The sequence below is a fragment of the Ascaphus truei genome, unplaced genomic scaffold (genome assembly GCF_040206685.1).
Source record: "Ascaphus truei isolate aAscTru1 unplaced genomic scaffold, aAscTru1.hap1 HAP1_SCAFFOLD_2111, whole genome shotgun sequence".
In the NCBI taxonomy this organism is placed as follows: domain Eukaryota; kingdom Metazoa; phylum Chordata; class Amphibia; order Anura; family Ascaphidae; genus Ascaphus; species Ascaphus truei.
In genome coordinates this window covers 15468-36636 of record NW_027455023.1, presented here as the reverse complement: position 1 = coordinate 36636, position 21169 = coordinate 15468, and the positions used below count along the sequence as shown (strand labels likewise).

The 21169-nt window shown below is 51.3% G+C and overlaps 1 protein-coding gene across 1 annotated transcript in view; it reads right to left on the bottom strand.

The window, feature by feature from the left end:
* LOC142477450 (mediator of RNA polymerase II transcription subunit 12-like) overlaps positions 1-19660 on the bottom strand; it is a 29900-nt gene extending 10240 nt beyond the window's left edge. Inside the window, exons 1-5 of the mRNA XM_075582279.1 lie at positions 19505-19660; positions 16336-16440; positions 14206-14397; positions 3583-3742; positions 3259-3431 (exon numbers count right to left, since the gene is read on the bottom strand). Of these exons, the coding sequence (XP_075438394.1) occupies positions 3259-3431; positions 3583-3742; positions 14206-14397; positions 16336-16440; positions 19505-19603 (729 nt within the window). The 5' untranslated portion in view covers positions 19604-19660. The remainder of the gene's footprint in view (positions 1-3258; positions 3432-3582; positions 3743-14205; positions 14398-16335; positions 16441-19504) is intronic.
* Positions 19661-21169: the final 1509 nt, after the last annotated feature.

Here is a 21169-nt window from a genome sequence, read left to right as displayed (position 1 = left end):
ACACACGCTATTTACACACTTCATATACACCCATTTACCCCAGCATCCCATCCTGCGAGAACACACGCTATTTACACACTTCATATACACCCATTTACCCCAGCATCCCGTCCTGCGAGAACACACGCTATTTACACACTTCATATACACCCATTTACCCCAGCATCCCGTCCTGCGAGAACACACGCTATTTACACACTTCATATACACCCATTTACCCCAGCATCCCATCCTGCAGGAACACACGCTATTTACACACTTCATATACACCCATTTACCCCAGCATCCCATCCTGCGGGAACACACGCTATTTACACACTTCATATACACCCATTTACCCCAGCATCCCATCCTGCGGGGACACAGGCTATTTACACACTTCATATACACCCATTTACCCCAGCATACCATCCTGCAGGAACACACGCTATTTACACACTTCATATACACCCATTTACCCCAGCATCCCGTCCTGCGGGAACACACGCTATTTACACACTTCATATACACCCATTTACCCCAGCATACCATCCTGCAGGAACACACGCTATTTACACACTTCATATACACCCATTTACCCCAGCATCCCGTCCTGCGAGAACACACGTTATTTACACACTTCATATACACCCATTTACCCTAGCATCCCATCCTGCCGGAACACACGCTATTTACACACTTCATATACACCCATTTACCCCAGCATCCCATCCTGCGGGAACACACGCTATTTACACACTTCATATACACCCATTTACCCCAGCATCCCGTCCTGCGGGAACACACGCTATTTACACACTTCATATACACCCATTTACCCCAGCATCCCGTCCTGCGAGAACACACGCTATTTACACACTTCATATACACCCATTTACCCCAGCATCCCGTCCTGCGAGAACACACGCTATTTACACACTTCATATACACCCATTTACCCCAGCATCCCATCCTGCGGGAACACACGCTATTTACACACTTCATATACACCCATTTACCCCAGCATCCCATCCTGCGAGAACACACGCTATTTACACACTTCATATACACCCATTTACCCCATCATCCCGTCCTGCGGGAACACACGCTATTTACACACTTCATATACACCCATTTACCCCAGCATCCCATCCTGCGGGAACACACGCTATTTACACACTTCATATACACCTATTTACCCCAGCATCCCATCCTGCGAGAACACACGCTATTTACACACTTCATATACACCCATTTACCCCAGCATCCCGTCCTGCGAGAACACACGCTATTTACACACTTCATATACACCCATTTACCCCAGCATCCCATCCTGCGGGAACACACGCTATTTACACACTTCATATATACCCATTTACCCCAGCATCCCATCCTGCGAGAACACACGCTATTTACACACTTCATATACACCCATTTACCCCAGCATCCCGTCCTGCGAGAACACACGCTATTTACACACTTCATATACACCCATTTACCCCAGCATCCCGTCCTGCGAGAACACACGCTATTTACACACTTCATATACACCCATTTACCCCAGCATACCATCCTGCAGGAACACACGCTATTTACACACTTCATATACACCCATTTACCCCAGCATCCCATCCTGCGGGAACACACGCTATTTACACACTTCATATACACCCATTTACCCCAGCATCCCATCCTGCCGGAACACACGCTATTTACACACTTCATATACACCCATTTACCCCAGCATCCCATCCTGCGGGAACACACGCTATTTACACACTTCATATACACCCATTTACCCCAGCATCCCGTCCTGCGGGAACACACGCTATTTACACACTTCATATACACCCATTTACCCCAGCATCCCGTCCTGCGAGAACACACGCTATTTACACACTTCATATACACCCATTTACCCCAGCATCCCGTCCTGCGAGAACACACGCTATTTACACACTTCATATACACCCATTTACCCCAGCATCCCATCCTGCGGGAACACACGCTATTTACACACTTCATATACACCCATTTACCCCAGCATCCCATCCTGCGAGAACACACGCTATTTACACACTTCATATACACCCATTTACCCCAGCATCCCGTCCTGCGGGAACACACGCTATTTACACACTTCATATACACCCATTTACCCCAGCATCCCATCCTGCGGGAACACACGCTATTTACACACTTCATATACACCTATTTACCTCAGCATCCCATCCTGCGAGAACACACGCTATTTACACACTTCATATACACCCATTTACCCCAGCATCCCGTCCTGCGAGAACACACGCTATTTACACACTTCATATACACCCATTTACCCCAGCATCCCATCCTGCGGGAACACACGCTATTTACACACTTCATATACACCCATTTACCCCAGCATCCCGTCCTGCGAGAACACACGCTATTTACACACTTCATATACACCCATTTACCCTAGCATCCCATCCTGCGAGAACACACGCTATTTACACACTTCATATACGCCCATTTACCCCAGCATCCCATCCTGCGGGAACACACGCTATTTACACACTTCATATACACCCATTTACCCCAGCATCCCATCCTGCGGGAACACACGCTATTTACACACTTCATATACACCCATTTACCCCAGCATCCCATCCTGCGGGAACACACGCTATTTACACACTTCATATACACCCATTGACCCCAGCATCCCATCCTGCGGGAACACACGCTATTTACACACTTCATATACACCCATTGACCCCAGCATCCCATCCTGCGGGAACACACGCTATTTACACACTTTATACACCCATTTACCCCAGCATCCCATCCTGCGGGAACACACGCTATTTACACACTTCATATACACCCATTTACCCCAGCATCCCATCCTGCGGGAACACACGCTATTTACACACTTCATATACACCCATTTACCCCAGCATCCCATCCTGCGAGAACACACGCTATTTACACACTTCATATACACCCATTGACCCCAGCATCCCATCCTGCGAGAACACACGCTATTTACACACTTCATATACACCCATTTACCCCAGCATCCCATCCTGCGGGAACACACGCTATTTACACACTTCATATATACTTATTTACCCCAGCATCCCATCCTGCGAGAACACACGCCATTTACACACTTCATATACACCCATTTACCCCAGCATCCCGTCCTGCGAGAACACACGCTATTTACACACTTCATATATATCCCTTTACACAGTGCCCACAGTGATGCTCGCACTGGGCAGGGGCTCTTACCTGGAACATGAACATAGCAAGTTTCTCGTTATACTCCCACTGCTTCAGCGCCAGCTCCACCTCCTGCGACACAGGCCCTGGGGGAGGGACACAGCCCCCAGTCACCTGGCGGTAATACTCTGCGATCTTCTGCAGCTGCTCCCACAGGTAACGTGTGATGATCTGAGTCCACTCTGCAGATGTAAGAGGTATGTAACCTGACACACAGGTGCAAACCACCCTCATTAAAGAAACACACACACAGACTGACAGTGCGTGGCACGTTATAACATCAGTCTCTTATACCATCTGTCACCGGATTAGCCCCTTTAAAGAGCGAGTTACCTATGAAGGGGTCCATGACGTGTCTCTTCTTCACCTTGGTCTCAGTGATGGCCGCATAATACGCACACGTCATCTTAATGAGCCAGGCCGCCCTCATCACGGGCACCGAGTAACGAGCCAGGAACCCAAACACCTCCTCCTTCTTACCGAAGATAGGGACCTGAGCACCCCAAGAGAGGGGGGCAGGTGAAAGAGAGAGAAGGAGCACATGCACGGACATGTTTATACTGTCACGTGTGTTCACACACCCCTTCAGGTGTTTATAGGCAACCATACACAGTGTGTGTGTGTGTGTGTGTGTGTGTGTGTGTGTGTGTGTGTGTGTGTGTGTGTGTGTGTGTGTGTGTGTGTGTGTGTGTGTGTGTGTGTGTGTGTGTGTGTATACATACATGTATATATATATATCCACCCCCCGCCCCTGGTTGTGTACACCACCCGTACGCACCCACCAACAATATATATATATATATATACATACACACACACACACACACACACACAGACAAAGAACTAGAAGACTAACTTGAAAAGATTAAATGGGATAATATTATTTGCCTTTGTGAAGTTAGAAGAAAAGATGAAGGCCTCTATGAGGTCAAAAGCGGACACCTATTCCATTACAGAGGTACAGATACTAGAAGAATCAGTGGAGTGGGCTTAATCATTAATAAGAGACGGAGACAAAAAACATTCTGGAAAATGACCGTTCATCGGAAAGAGCAGACAGTTGTCATTCAGCTGACCGAGATACAGGCTTCAAATAATCCCAAGTGTACACTCCAACATCAAGTCATGCAGACACTGAAATCAACCAGCAACAAAGGAAATTGTCACCAAGAGCATTATGGGAGATTTCAATGCAAAGATTGGTGCCCTGCAGAAAAAGCAAGCATGGGTTGGTAAGTATGGTTACGGTAACGGGTGAACGTGGGGACAGATTGGGAAAAGTTCTTCATCATGAATTCATTCTTCAAGAAGAATACAAATAGAAAAGGGACCGGACCTAATGAGATAATGAAATGTACTATATCCTCGCTAACAAACACGTGGTTGTGACTGCGCAGTCCTAAACCGGTGTGACACAAGAAGTGACCACGGATTGGTTCGCTGCAAATTCCATCTGAACGCAAAGATGGAAAAAAGAAAAACGGTTAAAAAGATTTTAAAAAATGGTCTCCCGTGACAAATATAACAAGGACAAATCATATGGACTAACCACACAAAGAAGAGATAAGAGTAGGAACCTCAAAAAGTGAATCACTCTGGGGACAAAGTACCCAGAGTAATCTCAACCGGACGGTTATGAACAAAGCGGTAACCTAAAATCCCTCACTCCTCTAAGGACAATTGCAATGCTGCTGTATGTAAACCCAATCTCGTATGCCAGGGAACCCCTACAATGAAACCAAAATCAATCCCCAGATGTCTGCAAAAGGGATACAGAAACACGTCTAAAATAAGTGTCCCCTAACAATCTATAGATTGCATTCTTATACATAGGGTCATAGGGTTTGCAAAGATAAGGCTTAGAGTAAAGGTGTCAAATAGTCCTGATATGCAACAACCTCTATATGAGGAGCATAAAGTTGAACAGTCCAAAGACTGATATGACAGTGATGTAACAATGAAACCAATGCAGAAATACTCAGCCAGTTTGATGCACAAAGAGTCACTGATATAACTGGAAATGTTTTCAAAAGAGGTAACTCCGATTGAGTGCGCAGAATAAGTAGTCCTTCTGAGAATTAAATGTCCAAGATATAACAGGAGGCGTCCGTCTCAACCACTAACACGTTTCGCCCTACTGGGCTTCTTCCCAGACCACTCTGGTCAAGAGAGACCCTGTCGAAGGCAAAAGCAGTGAGGACAGTACGGCCTGACTCATGTTGGTAAGGAAAATGGCGAGCTATTGATGTGATTTTTTTTCAATGAATCAAGGTCACGTTTTGCATTTTTATGTTGCGTGTATGTTCCAAAACTCGGAACCGAACTGCCCTTGTGGTCATACCAACAAGACCACGAGGGCAGGAAAGATGATAAACAACTCCTTTACTTTTACAATTGAGAAATGCCAAAATATTGTATGACGGTAACCCTGCTGAATCAGAGAAAGACGCCGCCTGTCGCATGTATCTGCAAGCAGAGAAACACGCCGCCTGTCGCATGTATCTGCAAGCAGAGAAAAACGCCGCCTGTCGCATGTATCTGCAAGCAGAGAAACACGCCGCCTGTCGCATGTATCTGCAAGCAGAGAAACACGCCGCCTGTCGCATGTATCTGCAAGCAGAGAAACACGCGGCCTGTCGCATGTATCTGCAAGCAGAGAAACACGCGGCCTGTCGCATGTATCTGCAAGCAGAGAAACACGCCGCCTGTCGCATGTATCTGCAAGCAGAGAAACACGCGGCCTGTCGCATGTATCTGCAAGCAGAGAAACACGCCGCCTGTCGCATGTATCTGCAAGCAGAGAAACACGCCGCCTGTCGCATGTATCTGCAAGCAGAGAAACACGCCGCCTGTCGCATGTATCTGCAAGCAGAGAAACACGCGGCCTGTCGCATGTATCTGCAAGCAGAGAAACACGCGGCCTGTCGCATGTATCTGCAAGCAGAGAAACACGCCGCCTGTCGCATGTATCTGCAAGCAGAGAAACACGCCGCCTGTCGCATGTATCTGCAAGCAGAGAAACACGCCGCCTGTCGCATGTATCTGCAAGCAGAGAAACACGCCGCCTGTCGCATGTATCTGCAAGCAGAGAAACACGCCGCCTGTCGCATGTATCTGCAAGCAGAGAAACACGCCGCCTGTCGCATGTATCTGCAAGCAGAGAAACACGCCGCCTGTCGCATGTATCTGCAAGCAGAGAAACACGCCGCCTGTCGCATGTATCTGCAAGCAGAGAAACACGCCGCCTGTCGCATGTATCTGCAAGCAGAGAAACACGCCGCCTGTCGCATGTATCTGCAAGCAGAGCAACTGCCGCATTTATAAAAACCTTTCTTGTTGAAACTGGACAAAAAAGTGGTACCGACCTGAGGGACATAGTGACCATGCACCAGTTTGTCTGAGGGACATAGTGACCATGCACCAGTTTGTCTGAGGGACATAGTGACCATGCACCAGTTTATCTGAGGGACATAGTGACCATGCACCAGTTTGTCTGAGGGACATAGTGACCATGCACCAGTTTATCTGGCAGGTTTGGAGACCTGCGGCTAGTCAGAGTAACATGGTCACCCAATGAGTTTTTTTCAAGTCTTTATCCGTCAGAAGGATATTCCAATGTTTTGTAAGATGCCCCTCAGGTCGGACCACTGTTGGTTAAAAGTGCTTACAAACCTAATTTTCTTAGAATCCTGATATTTGGGTTTGGGTTGTAGTAAGCTCCCCCGTTTACAACGAAGGCTATTTTTGTAGCTCCTTTCTACCCTCTCCCTACTATAGCCTCTCCTGAGGAAACGATCTTTAAGTTCCTTGGCTCTCATTTAAAAAATGTCCTGGGACGAACAGTTACGTTTGAGTCAAAGGAACTCACTTCTGGAGATGCCTCTAACTTGATGCTCAGGGTGTGAACTCATGGCATGAAGCACTGAATTAGTGGCAGTATGTTTACGGAAAATATCCGTTTGAATGCCTCCAGTCTGATCCACACTAATCCTGATATCAAGAAACTCCACAGAAGTAGAACTACAATTGAAGGTAAGCTTTATGTTACGTTCGTTGTGGTTGAGGATATCGATGAAACCTGCAAATTCTGCACCGGAGCCCTGCCAAATCACCAGGATGACATCAATGTACCTCAACCACAACAAAGCCAAGTTGGTAAAGGCCCGATAAACATCCGAAAAGACCACCTCCCTTTCCCACCAGCCCAAGAAGAGATTGGCATAGGAGGGTGCACGCGCCGCACCCATTGATGTGCCTCTAATCTGCAAAAAAAATTGTTTTTAAACACAAAATAATTATGGGTTAATATAAATTGAAGTAATGTTATAATAAAATCAACTTAATCAAAAGAAATATTTAGCATAAGTACAAAGTGTTTTGATACTCTGAGGCGGTCACAATGGGGAATGCTGGTATCAGGGATTCCACGGGGCGAGAGGAAGGTATGCTCGTCGGCCGTGATGCAGTCCAACCTGGACAGCACATCCATGGTGTGTCTCAGGTAAGATTGTGTTACAGAGGCACAGAAATTAGTTAATAAATTTGCACGCGGGCTCGCACAACACCCCCCCCCCCCTCACCATGCCAGAAACAATGGGTCTCCCTGGTGGGCGAGAGGGGCTCTTGTGGATCTTAGGCCTCGGACATAGTAAGCGCTTAGGTGCTGCTGCTCGCTCTTGCTTGCTGCCACTCGCTCTACCAGGAGCTTTTTGCTGTCCTGGCAGAGGAGACAGCAAGCGCGCTTGGGAGGCGGGTATCACTGTGTGTGTGTGTGTCACTTGATAGCTATGTGTGTGTCACTTGGTAGCTGTGTGTGTGTGTCACTTTGAAGTGGTGTGTGTGTGTGTGTGTGTGTCACTTGATAGCTATGTGTGTGTCACTTGGTAGCTGTGTGTGTGTGTCACTTTGAAGTGGTGTGTGTGTGTGTGTGTGTGTGTGTGTGTGTGTGTGTGTGTGTGTGTGTGTGTGTGTGTGTGTGTGTGTGTGTGTGTGTGTGTGTGTGTGTGTGTGTGTGTGTGTGTGTGTGTGTGTTATATATTTTAAAAATTAAAAAAAAAAAGACATGTGAGAATAAATTATTTATTAACATTGTGCAACTTTGATAAATATATTCACACACATACAACACACACATACAACACACACAACACAAACACCTCTGCTGGTCTGGTGGCTCTGTAGTTACAATTCCGGATCGGCTGCAGCCCCATTGGATGGGAACGGTCACGTGACCGCTCCTCCGCTTCCCCGAGCGTCAAATTTCAAACTTGCCTGTCTCAGGGAAGTTTCTCAGCCTCCGCACGCATCAGCACGCATGCGGAGGGAGAAACTATAGCCGCGCTGATAACAGATGCAGGGGCTTTGTGCATCTGTTCAGCGCGGCTCAGCACGGCGACGCTGAGTTCACTATGTCCTGGGCCTTAGGGAGTAAATAAAACGTTGGTACCAACGGACATTTTGGAATAAGGCCATCATAGTTACACTGAGAAATAACCCCATCACTCAAAGCTGATCATAAAATATGGTCTAAATCTGACCTAAATTGGGTTGTAGGGTCACACATAAGTTCAGCATAACAGAGGGGGGTCACAAAGTTGTTTATAAGCCTCCCTCTGATTCAGCAGGGTTACCGTCATACAATATTTTGACATTTCTCAATTGTAAAAGTAAAAGAGTTGTTTATCATCTTTCCTGCCCTCGTGGTCTTGTTGGTATGACCACAAGGGCAGTTCGGTTCCGAGTTTTGGAACATACACGCAACATAAAAATGCAAAACGTGACCTTGATTCATTTTTTTTAAAATCACATCAATAGCTCGCCATTTTCCTTACCAACATGAGTCAGGCCGTACTGTCCTCACTGCTTTTGCCTTAGACAGGGTCTCTCTTGGCATCCGCAGTGGAGATCTTGAGAGAGCCTTGTTGGGGCGCGAATGCAGGTGTATAGTACAGTTGGGGACAATGGTACCTCAGGGTCTTAATGACTAGCTTGGTTTTGCCATGTTCCTTTAAAATTGTTTGTTCCATTATACCAGTATAGTTTACAAACACCTAGTGCATCTAGTGATACTTGTCACCACAGCCTCATGGGAAATGAAGATGTGACGATATGACAGAGGAGTCCAACTATGAAGATTTAAGCCGTATCAACAGTTACAGCAGCAAGAAAAGCCAATACTGGACCAGTCATCTCTGCTAGATCTCAAGCTGGATACAGTCTAATCAATTCCAACTCAGTTATTAGGCTCTGATTCGCCAATGACATTTATCTTTATATCTAGCCTTAGCAGCGTTACAGCACTCTCTGTGAGATCTAATGTTTGTGTTATAATTCTATTATTTTGGAAATTCTCCTTTTCTGATGTTTCCCACTGCTAATATATTATGTCATGTCTAACTGTTACATGGTTGGTTACTCTCAATAGCGTTTCGCGTTACTATGGGAACAGTGATTGCATAGTCTTTGAATACAAATGTTAGCTATAGTAGAACGCCGATCCTGCACAGTTACACTGTGCGGGTCTATTTCAATCTCTTATGTGGGCACTAAATTAGATGATATATATACACACACCCACACACATATATATATATATACATATATATATACATATATACATATATACCTATATATATATATTTGAAATATATACAATTTTGAGGGCTAGTATGTTAAAAAACACAGCACTTCACAGCAGCCTTCCTATTGTTTATTGGGGGTAGTACCGGGTTAATATAGTGATGTGACGTAATGACGCCAAGAGCGTCATGACATCAGCCAGCTGTGGCGTTTGTAATCAGCGGTTACACTCGGCTTTTTACAAGGAATCACCTGGGTAAGCCTTAGTTTTGACACAAATTTTTAAGTGCAGTTCTGTCTATAAATAGTACGTTCCTTCATGTGCAAACTCCACTCCCAGAAGAAGAATGATGTCGAAACGCGTTGGAGCAGGAGTTTTTTGGCTCTCTTCTCACTATGTTTCATGGGCCGTGCATCTGTATTAACGGATCATTTGGCGATGTATTAAGGACTGTGTTCTATGCCTGGACTGACCTTTTTTGAGTCACTATTTTTTACACTGCCACAGGACTTTATGGAATCGTTTAGCTAGCTATTCTATTATACTATTAGCTTCCACTGTTAGCTTCTAGTGTTTTTCAGAATATCCATACTGTGTTTCCTGTGTGTGTGCAGCTGAATGTCCATTTTCCCTGTAGCCTTGCCCTTTGTTCACAATATGTGTGGTTGTGACATTATCCTGTAAAGGGGAGGTTACTTTGTATCCTCCTTGGATATGGATTACCCATGTGTGCTCATGCTATAACATTAATGGTATGTCCAGTGCTCACCTTGTCCCCTCTGGGATTTGAGGAGTTTTGTTGGAGTCCCCCTCTGTTTTATTATTCTCCCCTTGTTTTTATGTAATTAATAAATTGTTATTCTTTTCGGTACACCTGTGTGCTCCTTCTTGGATATATTTTTCGGAGATATAGAGATAGAGATAGATATAGAGATAGATATATAGAAAACGAATAGACGATACCGTTCTGTGGCTAACGAAATGCTTTTATTTGTGCGAGCTTTCAAGATACACTGTTCGTGATGTAAGAGAGTGTGTGGGTATGTGTGTATGTGTGTGTATATGTGTGTGTAAATATAAATTTATAAAGTGCCCACAGTGTACAGGCAGTTCTCGGTTATCCGACGCAATGCGTTACTCAAAATGGCGTCGGATAGCGAAGCGTCGTAAAGCGAAACCCGTTTTCCCATAGGAACACTGTTTAAATCAAACGTTCCGTTCCTGAAGGCATTTTTAATGCTAAAATACACAGAAAATGTTACTCAAGCAATAAGATATGCAGCACACACATAGATTATGATGGAACCATTATATTTATTGATTCCAGAACTGTAAAATAAAACTATAAAAATAAAACTATGCTGTATTCTGTACAGAAATGTACATGAGCAAAAAAAACACATCAATTATTGGAGGAAGATGATTGGGGGGGGGGGGATCTTCAACAGACAACGGACTTTTTGGAGGTGATGTAGGTGGAGTTGAAGGTTTCGGCCTCTTGAAGAATCTCTTCATTGAAGTCTGGACAGATCCTTTCCTTTTCTGCGTGTAGATCTCTCTATAGCAGCTGATTTGGTTAGACACCCCACGACTGACTGTTGAACTCCGTTCAATGTTAGGGTCATTGTCCTCAAATATGGCCAGTGCGCTATCAATGTGCTTGAATGCCGCAGCCAACATTTTGCTTGACAATGATTTACGTGGCTGTGGCTGTGCCACATCAGCAGATTGGTGGGCCTCCTCTTCAGCAATTTTTTGCTCTTCTAATTGCGTCAGGTCTTCATTGCTCAACTCGTTAGAATGTGAGGCGAGCAACTCCTCAATATCCTCGGTTTCCACCTCCAAGTTGAGATCTCTGGCCATTTGCACAACAGTTTCTGTAACTTCTGCAACAGTCTCTGTAAGGCCTTGGACATCAGACACAAAATCAGGGCACAAATTACTCCAAACTCCATTTAGATTGGATTGTTTCACCCCATTCCATGTCTCTCCGATGTTTCTCACTGCATGGAGAATGTTGTAACCCTTCCAAAATTCTTTTAAGGTTGGACCACCTTCCACATCGGTTGCTCTGATGGCCTGGGCAAATGTTCGCCTAAGATAGTAGGCCTTGAAGGAAGGGATAACCCCCTGGTCCATCGGCTGTATCAATGAGGTGGTGTTGGGGGGCATGAACACCACCATGACGTTTGGATGATGGTCATCCAGGTATACGGGATGGCCAGGACCATTGTCCAGGAGCAGCAATGCTTTGAAATCGAGGTTCTGGTTCATGCAATATAATTGCACAGCTGGAATAAATTGATGCTGGAACCAGTCCTCAAAAAGGCTCCCTGTTACCCATGCCTTACGGTTGGACTTCCAAATCACTGGAAGTGTGCTCTTTGCATAACCCTTGAATGCCCTAGGGTTTTCTGCATGATAAACAAGCAAAGGTTTTAGCTTGAAATCACCTGCAGCATTTGATCCAAGCAGAAGAGTCAGCCTGTCCTTTGCAACTTTAAACCCAGGCATTGATTTTTCCTCTTTTGCAATGTAGCTTCTACTGGGCATTTTCTTCCAGTAGAGCCCAGTCTCATCAACATTGAATACTTGACGTGCGCAATAGCCACCGTCCTCTATAATTTTGGCCAATGTAACAGGGAAGGTTTTAGCTGACTCCTCATCCACACTAGCAGCTTCCCCGGTCACTTTAATGTTATGCAAGTTTGCCCTCTCTTTAAACCGCATAAACCAGCCCTTACTTGCAGTGAACGTTTCCTCAGTGGCCCCTTCTCCATGCTGTAGCTTAATGTCCTCATACAGACTCAAAGCCTTGGCCTGAATTAAGGCTGAACTAATGGGCACATGACGCTGGGATTGATCTTCCAGCCATATGATGAGGAGTTTTTCCACCTCAGCAATATGCCCAGCACGTTGCCTTATTGTTGTACCTTGCATAGGTGCTGAGCCCTTGATCTGTTCCAGGATTCTTGCCTTGTCTTTGATTATTGTCACAATAGTTGTGCGAGGTATATCCAAGGCACGTCCAATTTCTGTGTTCGTCTCTCCTTTCTCAGAGCGCTTTATTATGTTTTGCTTGGTCTCCAAAGTTATAGATTTTCTATTCCTTTTTGGAGTAACAGCACTTTGCTTTTTGCTTTGATCAGCCATGGTTTAGGGCCTAAAATACACCACCAAACCTTCACACAGACTGTTCAGAATGATTTCCCTAGCCTGCAGCCGTCTGGTTGTTCATTTGTAGCAATTTTTTAAAGCGTCGTAAGAGCGTCGGATAAGCCGTTCGGGCGTCGTAAAACGGGCCATAGGGATGCATTGACAAGCGTCGGATAAGCCGTTCATCGTAAAACGAAACGTCGTAAAACGAGGACCATACGATGAACAATCTGGCCATACGATGAACGATCTGAAGGTGGCCATACTCAAAGGTAATCTTGGAACATCGAAAGAGAGACGGTTGCATGAATGCAAATTTATGCAACTGTTCGGGACACTTAGCGATGGCCTAAACCGAGACCGCAGCTTCATGAGTCACTACCCTGACACGAGATATCTCTTCCCATGAGTGCTAAAGGCCATGTCTATACATACTGCGCTATATGAATTCACACACAGCTGTCTCTTACACATACATATGTACAGTGTAATTATATCCCTATCAATAGGGACCACATAGTATCTACACACATTAATAGCAATGCAACACTCTCTTACATTTCTACACCTACCCACACTATTGGTATACACTCCTACACACACCTTTTGTAAAGCACTGTATATACTGTGGGTGCTTTATAAATTTATACACACACACACACACACACACACACTACACACACTACACAGGGGGGAGGGATAGGCTTCAGTGACAGATACATTCCAAGATGCATTGTTTTTAAGTAGTAAAACCCTTTCTTGCTTTATCCATTGTAACACCAGGGGAAGAGGAGATCAGTGTATCTCGAAAGCTCGCACAAATAAAAGCATTTTGTTAGCCACAGAACTGTATCGTCTATTCGTTTTTGATTATTAAGCTCGGCTAACACGGTACCGATACCTCTACACACACACATACATATCGCTTGTGAGCACATTTACATGTCTTAGACAGGTCTGCAACCCTGCCTTTCACCATTATCACATAGCATACGGTGCTTCCACTGGAGCAAGGAATTCTGGGAAATTACATGCAAATGAGCACACATTCACCTTTTGCCTAAAATCCATTTTTACATGGTACCCTTATAAGCTTATGCTTGCTGCATTACACAGCTTTTCAGCACAGCCTGTTTTAAGGTGGATGGATATACATCTCACACACATATATATACAAAGCCCTTGCACTTCTATATGGTCACAGTACCCCTTGTACTGACCTTCTTGGACAGGTGTGTGAGAGGCTTGGTGCCACCCAGGTCAGTGAACCAATTGTTGATGGAGCTCTGGGAGCGAGCAGTCACCAGCCAAAAGTTGTCCTTCTGATTGACCTGTGGCTTCCTGCGGCCAGTGTCCGGCAGAGTGTTACAGCGCAGCTTTTCTGCCATGATACTACTGAAGTTAGAGCTGATCTGAGGGGCAGAGATAAGGCCGTGAGATCAAGGAGCACAGAACAAGGGCAAAGTGGGTACAGAGTACAGACAGAGAGAAAAGGGACCCAGGGGGGAGGGGGGGAGAGGAGTAGAGGGGGGGAGAGGAGTAGAGGGGACTCGGGGGGGGGGGGGAAGAGGAGTGTAGGGGCCCCCGGGGAAGAGGAGTAGAGGAGTGTAGGGGCCCCCGGGGAAGAGGAGTGTAGGGGCCCCCGGGGAAGAGGAGTAGAGGAGTGTAGGGGACCCCGGGGAAGAGGAGTAGAGGAGTGTAGGGGCCCCTGGGGAAGAGGAGTAGAGGAGTGTAGGGGCCCCTGGGGAAGAGGAGTAGAGGAGTGTAGGGGACCCTGGGGAAGAGGAGTAGAGGAGTGTAGGGGACCCTGGGGAAGAGGAGTAGAGGAGTGTAGGGGACCCTGGGGAAGAGGAGTAGAGGAGTGTAGGGGACCCTGGGGAAGAGGAGTAGAGGAGTGTAGGGGACCCTGTGGAAGAGGAGTAGAGGAGTGTAGGGGACCCTGGGGAAGAGGAGTGTAGGGGACCCTGGGGAAGAGGAGTAGAGGAGTGTAGGGGACCCCGGGGAAGAGGAGTAGAGGAGTGTAGGGGACCCTGGGGAAGAGGAGTAGAGGAGTGTAGGGGCCCCTGGGGAAGAGGAGTGTAGGGGACCCTGGGGAAGAGGAGTGTAGGGGCCCCTGGGGAAGAGGAGTGTAGGGGACCCTGGGGAAGAGGAGTGTAGGGGACCCTGGGGAAGAGGAGTAGAGGAGTGTAGGGGACCCCGGGGAAGAGGAGTAGAGGAGTGTAGGGGACCCTGGGGAAGAGGAGTAGAGGAGTGTAGGGGACCCCGGGGAAGAGGAGTAGAGGAGTGTAGGGGACCCTGGGGAAGAGGAGTAGAGGAGTGTAGGGGCCCCTGGGGAAGAGGAGTAGAGGAGTGTAGGGGCCCCTGGGGAAGAGGAGTAGAGGAGTGTAGGGGCCCCCGGGGAAGAGGAGTAGAGGAGTGTAGGGGACCCTGGGGAAGAGGAGTAGAGGAGTGTAGGGGCCCCTGGGGAAGAGGAGTAGAGGAGTGTAGGGGACCCTGGGGAAGAGGTGTAGAGGAGTGTAGGGGACCCTGGGGAAGAGGAGTAGAGGAGTGTAGGGGACCCCGGGGAAGAGGAGTAGAGGAGTGTAGGGGACCCCGGGGAAGAGGAGTAGAGGAGTGTAGGGGACCCCGGGGAAGAGGAGTAGAGGAGTGTAGGGGACCCCGGGGAAGAGGAGTAGAGGAGTGTAGGGGACCCCGGGGAAGAGGAGTAGAGGAGTGTAGGGGACCCTTGGGAAGAGGAGTAGAGGAGTGTAGGGGCCCCTGGGGAAGAGGTGTAGAGGAGTGTAGGGGACCCCGGGGAACAGGAGTAGAGGAGTGTAGGGGACCCTGGGGAAGAGGAGTAGAGGAGTGTAGGGGACCCTGGGGAAGAGGAGTAGAGGAGTGTAGGGGACCCTGGGGAAGAGGAGTAGAGGAGTGTAGGGGACCCTGGGGAAGAGGAGTAGAGGAATGTAGGGGACTATGGGGAAGAGGAGTAGAGGAGTGTAGAGGACCCTGGGGAAGAGGTGTAGAGGAGTGTAGGGGACCCTGGGGAAGAGGAGTAGAGGAGTGTAGGGGACCCTGGGGAAGAGGAGTAGAGGAGTGTAGGGGACCCTGGGGAAGAGGAGTAGAGGAGTGTAGGGGACCCTGGGGAAGAGGAGTAGAGGAGTGTAGGGGACCCCGGGGAAGAGGAGTAGAGGAGTGTAGGGGACCCTGGGGAAGAGGAGTAGAGGAGTAGAGGAGTGTAGGGGACCCTGGGGAAGAGGAGTAGAGGAGTGTAGGGGACCCTGGGGAAGAGGAGTAGAGGAGTGTAGGGGACCCTGGGGAAGAGGAGTAGAGGCGTGTAGGGGTCCCTGGGGAAGAGACATATGGATCACCTTGGCTGGGTTAAAGTTGACATTCTTGGCACTGCCATGCTCATCCCCAGACACGGCTGGCTGGTTATTGAATCCTTGCTTCACGTTTAGAGCGGTCAGCTCATCCTGGATACACAAAGGAACGGTGAGGACATCTCCTGTACTCCCTACAATCACACGTGATCTGAGCACCGCAGGAATAGCAGAAGCTGGGTGACAGCTTTACATGGAGATGAATCCCTCTCCTCAGTCTAATCCCCGCTACTCTGCCGCCTGCGTCTGGTGCCCTGCGATCTGTATCTGGCCCGCAGCCTTCCTTCTTTATCTCTCCCTCCCCCACAGTCTCACTTCCCCTCCCCCACAGTCTCACTTCCCCTCCCCCACAGTCTCACTTCCCCTCCCCCACGGTCCCCCACAGTCCTCACTTCCCCTCCCCCACGGTCCCCCCAGTCTCTCTTTCCCCCCCTCAGTCCCCCCAGTCTCTTTCCCCCCCTCAGTCCCCCAGTCTCTCTTTCCCCCCCTCAATCCCCCAGTCTCTCTTTCCCCCCCTCAATCCCCCCAGTCTCTCTTCCCCCCCTCAGTCCCCCAAGTCTCAGTCTCCAAACCCCCAGCCACCCTCTCTCTCCTCCCCTCCGCCATGGACGCCCAGTCTCTCCCTCTCCCCAGCCTCAGTTTCTCTCTTTCCCCCCCTCCCCTACGGTCCCCCCAATCTCAGTCTCTCTCCCCCCCTTCCTCGGTCTCTCTCTTCCCTCCCTCACAGTCCCCCCAGTCTAGTCTCTCTTCCCCCCCCCGAATCCCCAATCTCCTCCCCTCCATCTCTCCTCTCCCCCCGTCTCCCCTCCCCCGTCTCCCTCCGCCCACTCTCCCTCCGCCCCCACGTCTCTCCCCCCATGTCTCCCCTCCCCCCGTCTCCCCTCCCCCATTTCCCCTCTCCCCCGTCACCTCTCTCCCCCAGTCACCTCTCTCCCCAGTCACCTCTCTCCCCCAGTCACCTCTATCCCCCAGTCACCTCTATCCCCCAGTCACCTCTCTCCCCCAGTCACCTCTCTCCCCCAGTCACCTCTCTCCCCCAGTCACCTCTCTCCCCCAGTCACCTCTCTCCCCCTCCTTCCAGTCTCCTCTCCCAGTCACTTCTCTCCCCCCCAGTCACCTCTCCCCAGTCAGCTCTCTCACCCCCAGTCACCTCTCTCACCCCCAGTCACCTCTCTCACCCCCAGTCACCTCTCTCACCCCCAGTCTCCTTTCTCCCCCCCGGTCACCTCTCTCCCCCCCCCCGGTCACCTCTCCCAAGTCACCTCTCTCCCCCCCAGTCACCTCTCTCCCCCCCAGTCACCTCTCTCCCCCCCAGTCACCTCTCTCCCCCCCAGTCACCTCTCTCCCCTCCAGTCACCTCTCTCCCTCCAGTCAACCTCTCTCCCCCCAGTCACCTCTCTCCCCCCCCAGTCACCTCTCTCCCCCCCAGTCTCCTCTCTCCCCCCCCGTCTCCTCTCTCCCCCCCAGTCTCCTCTCCCCAGTCACCTCTCTCCCCCCCAGTCTCCTCTCCCCAGTCACCTCTCTCTCCCCCAGTCACCTCTCTCCACCCCAGTCACCTCTCTCCCCCCCAGTCACCTCTCTCCCCCCCAGTCACCTCTCTCCCCCCCAGTCACCTCTCTCTCCCCTCCAGTCACCTCTCTCCCCCCCAGTCTCCTCTCTCCCCCCCAGTCACCTCTCTCCCACCCAGTCACCTCTCTCCCCCCCAGTCTCCTCTCCCCAGTCACCTCTCTCCCACCCAGTCACCTCTCTCCCACCCAGTCACCTCTCTCCCACCCAGTCTCCTCTCCCCAGTCACCTCTCTCCCCCCCCAGTCTCCTCTCCCCAGTCACCTCTCCCCCCCAGTCTCCTCTCTCCCCCCCAGTCTCCTCTCTCCCCCCCAGTCTCCTCTCTCCCCCCCAGTCACCTCTCTCCCCCCCAGTCTCCTCTCTCCCCCCCAGTCTCCTCTCTCCCCCCAGTCTCCTCTCTCCCCCCCAGTCACCTCTCTCCCCCCCAGTCTCCTCTCTCCCCCCCAGTCTCCTCTCCCCAGTCACCTCTCTCCCACCCAGTCTCCTCTCCCCAGTCACCTCTCTCCCCCCCAGTCACCTCTCTCCCCCCCAGTCTCCTCTCTCCCCCCCAGTCTCCTCTCCCCAGTCACCTCTCTCCCACCCAGTCTCCTCTCCCCAGTCACCTCTCTCCCCCCCAGTCTCCTCTCCCCAGTCACCTCTCTCCCCACCCAGTCTCCTCTCCCCAGTCACCTCTCTCCCCCCCAGTCACCTCTCTCCCCCCCCAGTCACCTCTCCCCCCCTGTCTCCTCTCTCCCCCCCAGTCTCCTCTCTCCCCCCAGTCTCCTCTCTCCCCCCCAGTCTCCTCTTTCCCCCCCAGTCTCCTCTCTCCCCCCCAGTCTCCTCTCTCCCCCCCCAGTCTCCTCTCCCCAGTCACCTCTCTCCCCCCCAGTCTCCTCTCTCCCCCCCAGTCACCTCTCTCCCCCCCAGTCACCTCTCTCCCCCCCAGTCTCCTCTCTCCCCCCCCCAGTGTCCTCTCTCCCCCCCAGTGTCCTCTCTCCCCCAGTCTCCTCTCTCCCCCCCAGTCACCTCTCTCCCCAGTCACCTCTCTCCCCCCCAGTCCCCTCTTTCCCCCCCAGTCCCCTCTTTCTCCCCCAGTCTCCTCTCTCCCCCCCAGTCACCTCTCTCCCCCCAGTCTCCTCCCCCAGTCACCTCTCTCCCCCCCAGTCTCCTCTCTCCCCCCCAGTCAGCTCTCTCCCCCCCAGTCACCTCTCTCCCCCCCGTCACCTCTCTCCCCCCCCAGACACCTCTCTCCCCCCCAGACACTCTCTCCCCCCCAGTCTCCTCTCTCCCCCCCAGTCTCCTCTCTCCCCCCCAGTCTCCTCTCTCCCCCCGTCACCTCTCTCCCCCCCAGTCACCTCTCTCACCCCCCAGTCACCTCTCTCACCCCCCAGTCACCTCTCTCACCCCCCAGTCACCTCTCTCACCCCCCAGTCACCTCTCTCACCCCCCAGTCACCTCTCTCACCCCCCAGTCACCTCTCTCACCCCCAGTCACCTCTCTCCCCCCCAGTTCACCTCTCTCCCCCCCAGTCTCCTCTCCCCAGTCACCTCTCTCCCCCCCAGTCACCTCTCTCCCCCCCAGTCACCTCTCTCTCCCCCCACCCACAATCCCACCTCCTTCTGCTTGGCGTCCTGCGGGTACACGTCGGGCGGTCCGAGCCGCGGTCTCTTCAGGGCTCTGTGCTCGTAACTCAGGATTCCGAAGGCCGCCATTTTCCGTCCCTCAGCGGCAGAGCCGGCGGCACGCGCACGGCGTGCCGAACGTACGTAAAAAAACACAGAGCGCAACTGAGGAGCGCGCACGTGTGTTGTCATCGGAAGTAAGGGCAGTGACGCAGCAGCGGCCATGTTTGATTTTGGCAGAGGATGTCACCAGGCTGTCATTGTGAGACTTGTGGTTCTGTGTGTGGGGACAGACCCCCGTGACCCGGACTAATCCCACATCCTTCAAATCCTAACAGGGAACCCCCACATAATGCACGCGCACTCCCTGCGTCAGCACCGCGCACTCCCTGCGTCAGCACCGCACTCCCTGCGTTAGCACCGTGCACTCCCTGCGTCTGCACCGCGCACTCCCTGCTTAATCACCGCACTCCTGCGTCAGCACCGCGCACTCCCTGCTGTCAGCACCGCGCACTCACTGCGTGGGCACCGCGCACTCCCTAACGTCAGCACCGCGCACTCCCTGTGTCAGCACCGCTCACTCCCCTGCTTAATCACTGCACTCCCTGCGTCAGCCACCGCATTCCCTGTGTCAGCACCGCGCACTCCCTGTGTCAGCACCGCATTCCCTGTGTCAGCACCGCGCACTCCCTGTGTCAGCACCGCTCACTCCCTGTGTCAGCACCGCGCACTCCCTGCATCAGCACCGCATTCCCTGTGTCAGCACCCGCGCACTCCCTGTGTCAGCACCGCGCACTCACTGCGTGGGCACCGCGCACTCCCTACGTCAGCACCGCGCACACCCTGTGTCAGCACCGCTCACTCCCTGCTTAATCACTGCACTCCCTGCGTCAGCACCGCATTCCCTGTGTCAGCACCGCGCACTCCCTGCGTCAGCACCGCATTCCCTGTGTCAGCACCGCGCATTCCCTGTGTCAGCACCGCGCACTCCCTGTGTCAGCACCGCGCACTCCCTGTGTCAGCCACCGCGCACTCCCTGTGTCAGCACCGCACTCCCTGTGTCAGCACCGCGCACTCCCTGTGTCAGCACCGCACTCCCTGTGTCAGCACCGCGCACTCCCTGTGTCAGCACCGCGCACTCCCTCTGTCAGCACCGCACTCCCTGTGTCAGCACCGCGCCACTCCCTGTGTCAGCACCGCGCACTCCCTCTGTCAGCACCGCACTCCCTGTGTCAGCACCGCGCACTCCCTGTGTCAGCCACCGTGCACTCCCTGTGTCAGCACCGCGCACTCCCTGTGTCAGCACCGCGCACTCCCTGTGTCAGCACCGCGCACTCCCTGTGTCAGCACCGCACTCCCTGCGTTAGCACCGAACTCCCTGCGTCACCACCGCGCACTCCCTCTGTCAGCACCGCACTCCCTGTGTCAGCACCGCGCACTCCTGTGTCAGCACCGCGCACTCCCTGTGTCAGCACCGCACTCCCTGCGTTAGCACCGAACTCCCTGCGTTAGCACCGTGCACTCCCTGCGTCACCACCGCGCACTCCCTGCTTAATTACCGCATTCCCTGTGTCAGCACCGCGCACTCCCTGTGTCAGCACCGCGCACCTCCCTGTGTCAGCACCGCACTCCCTGCGTCAGCACCGCGCACTCCCT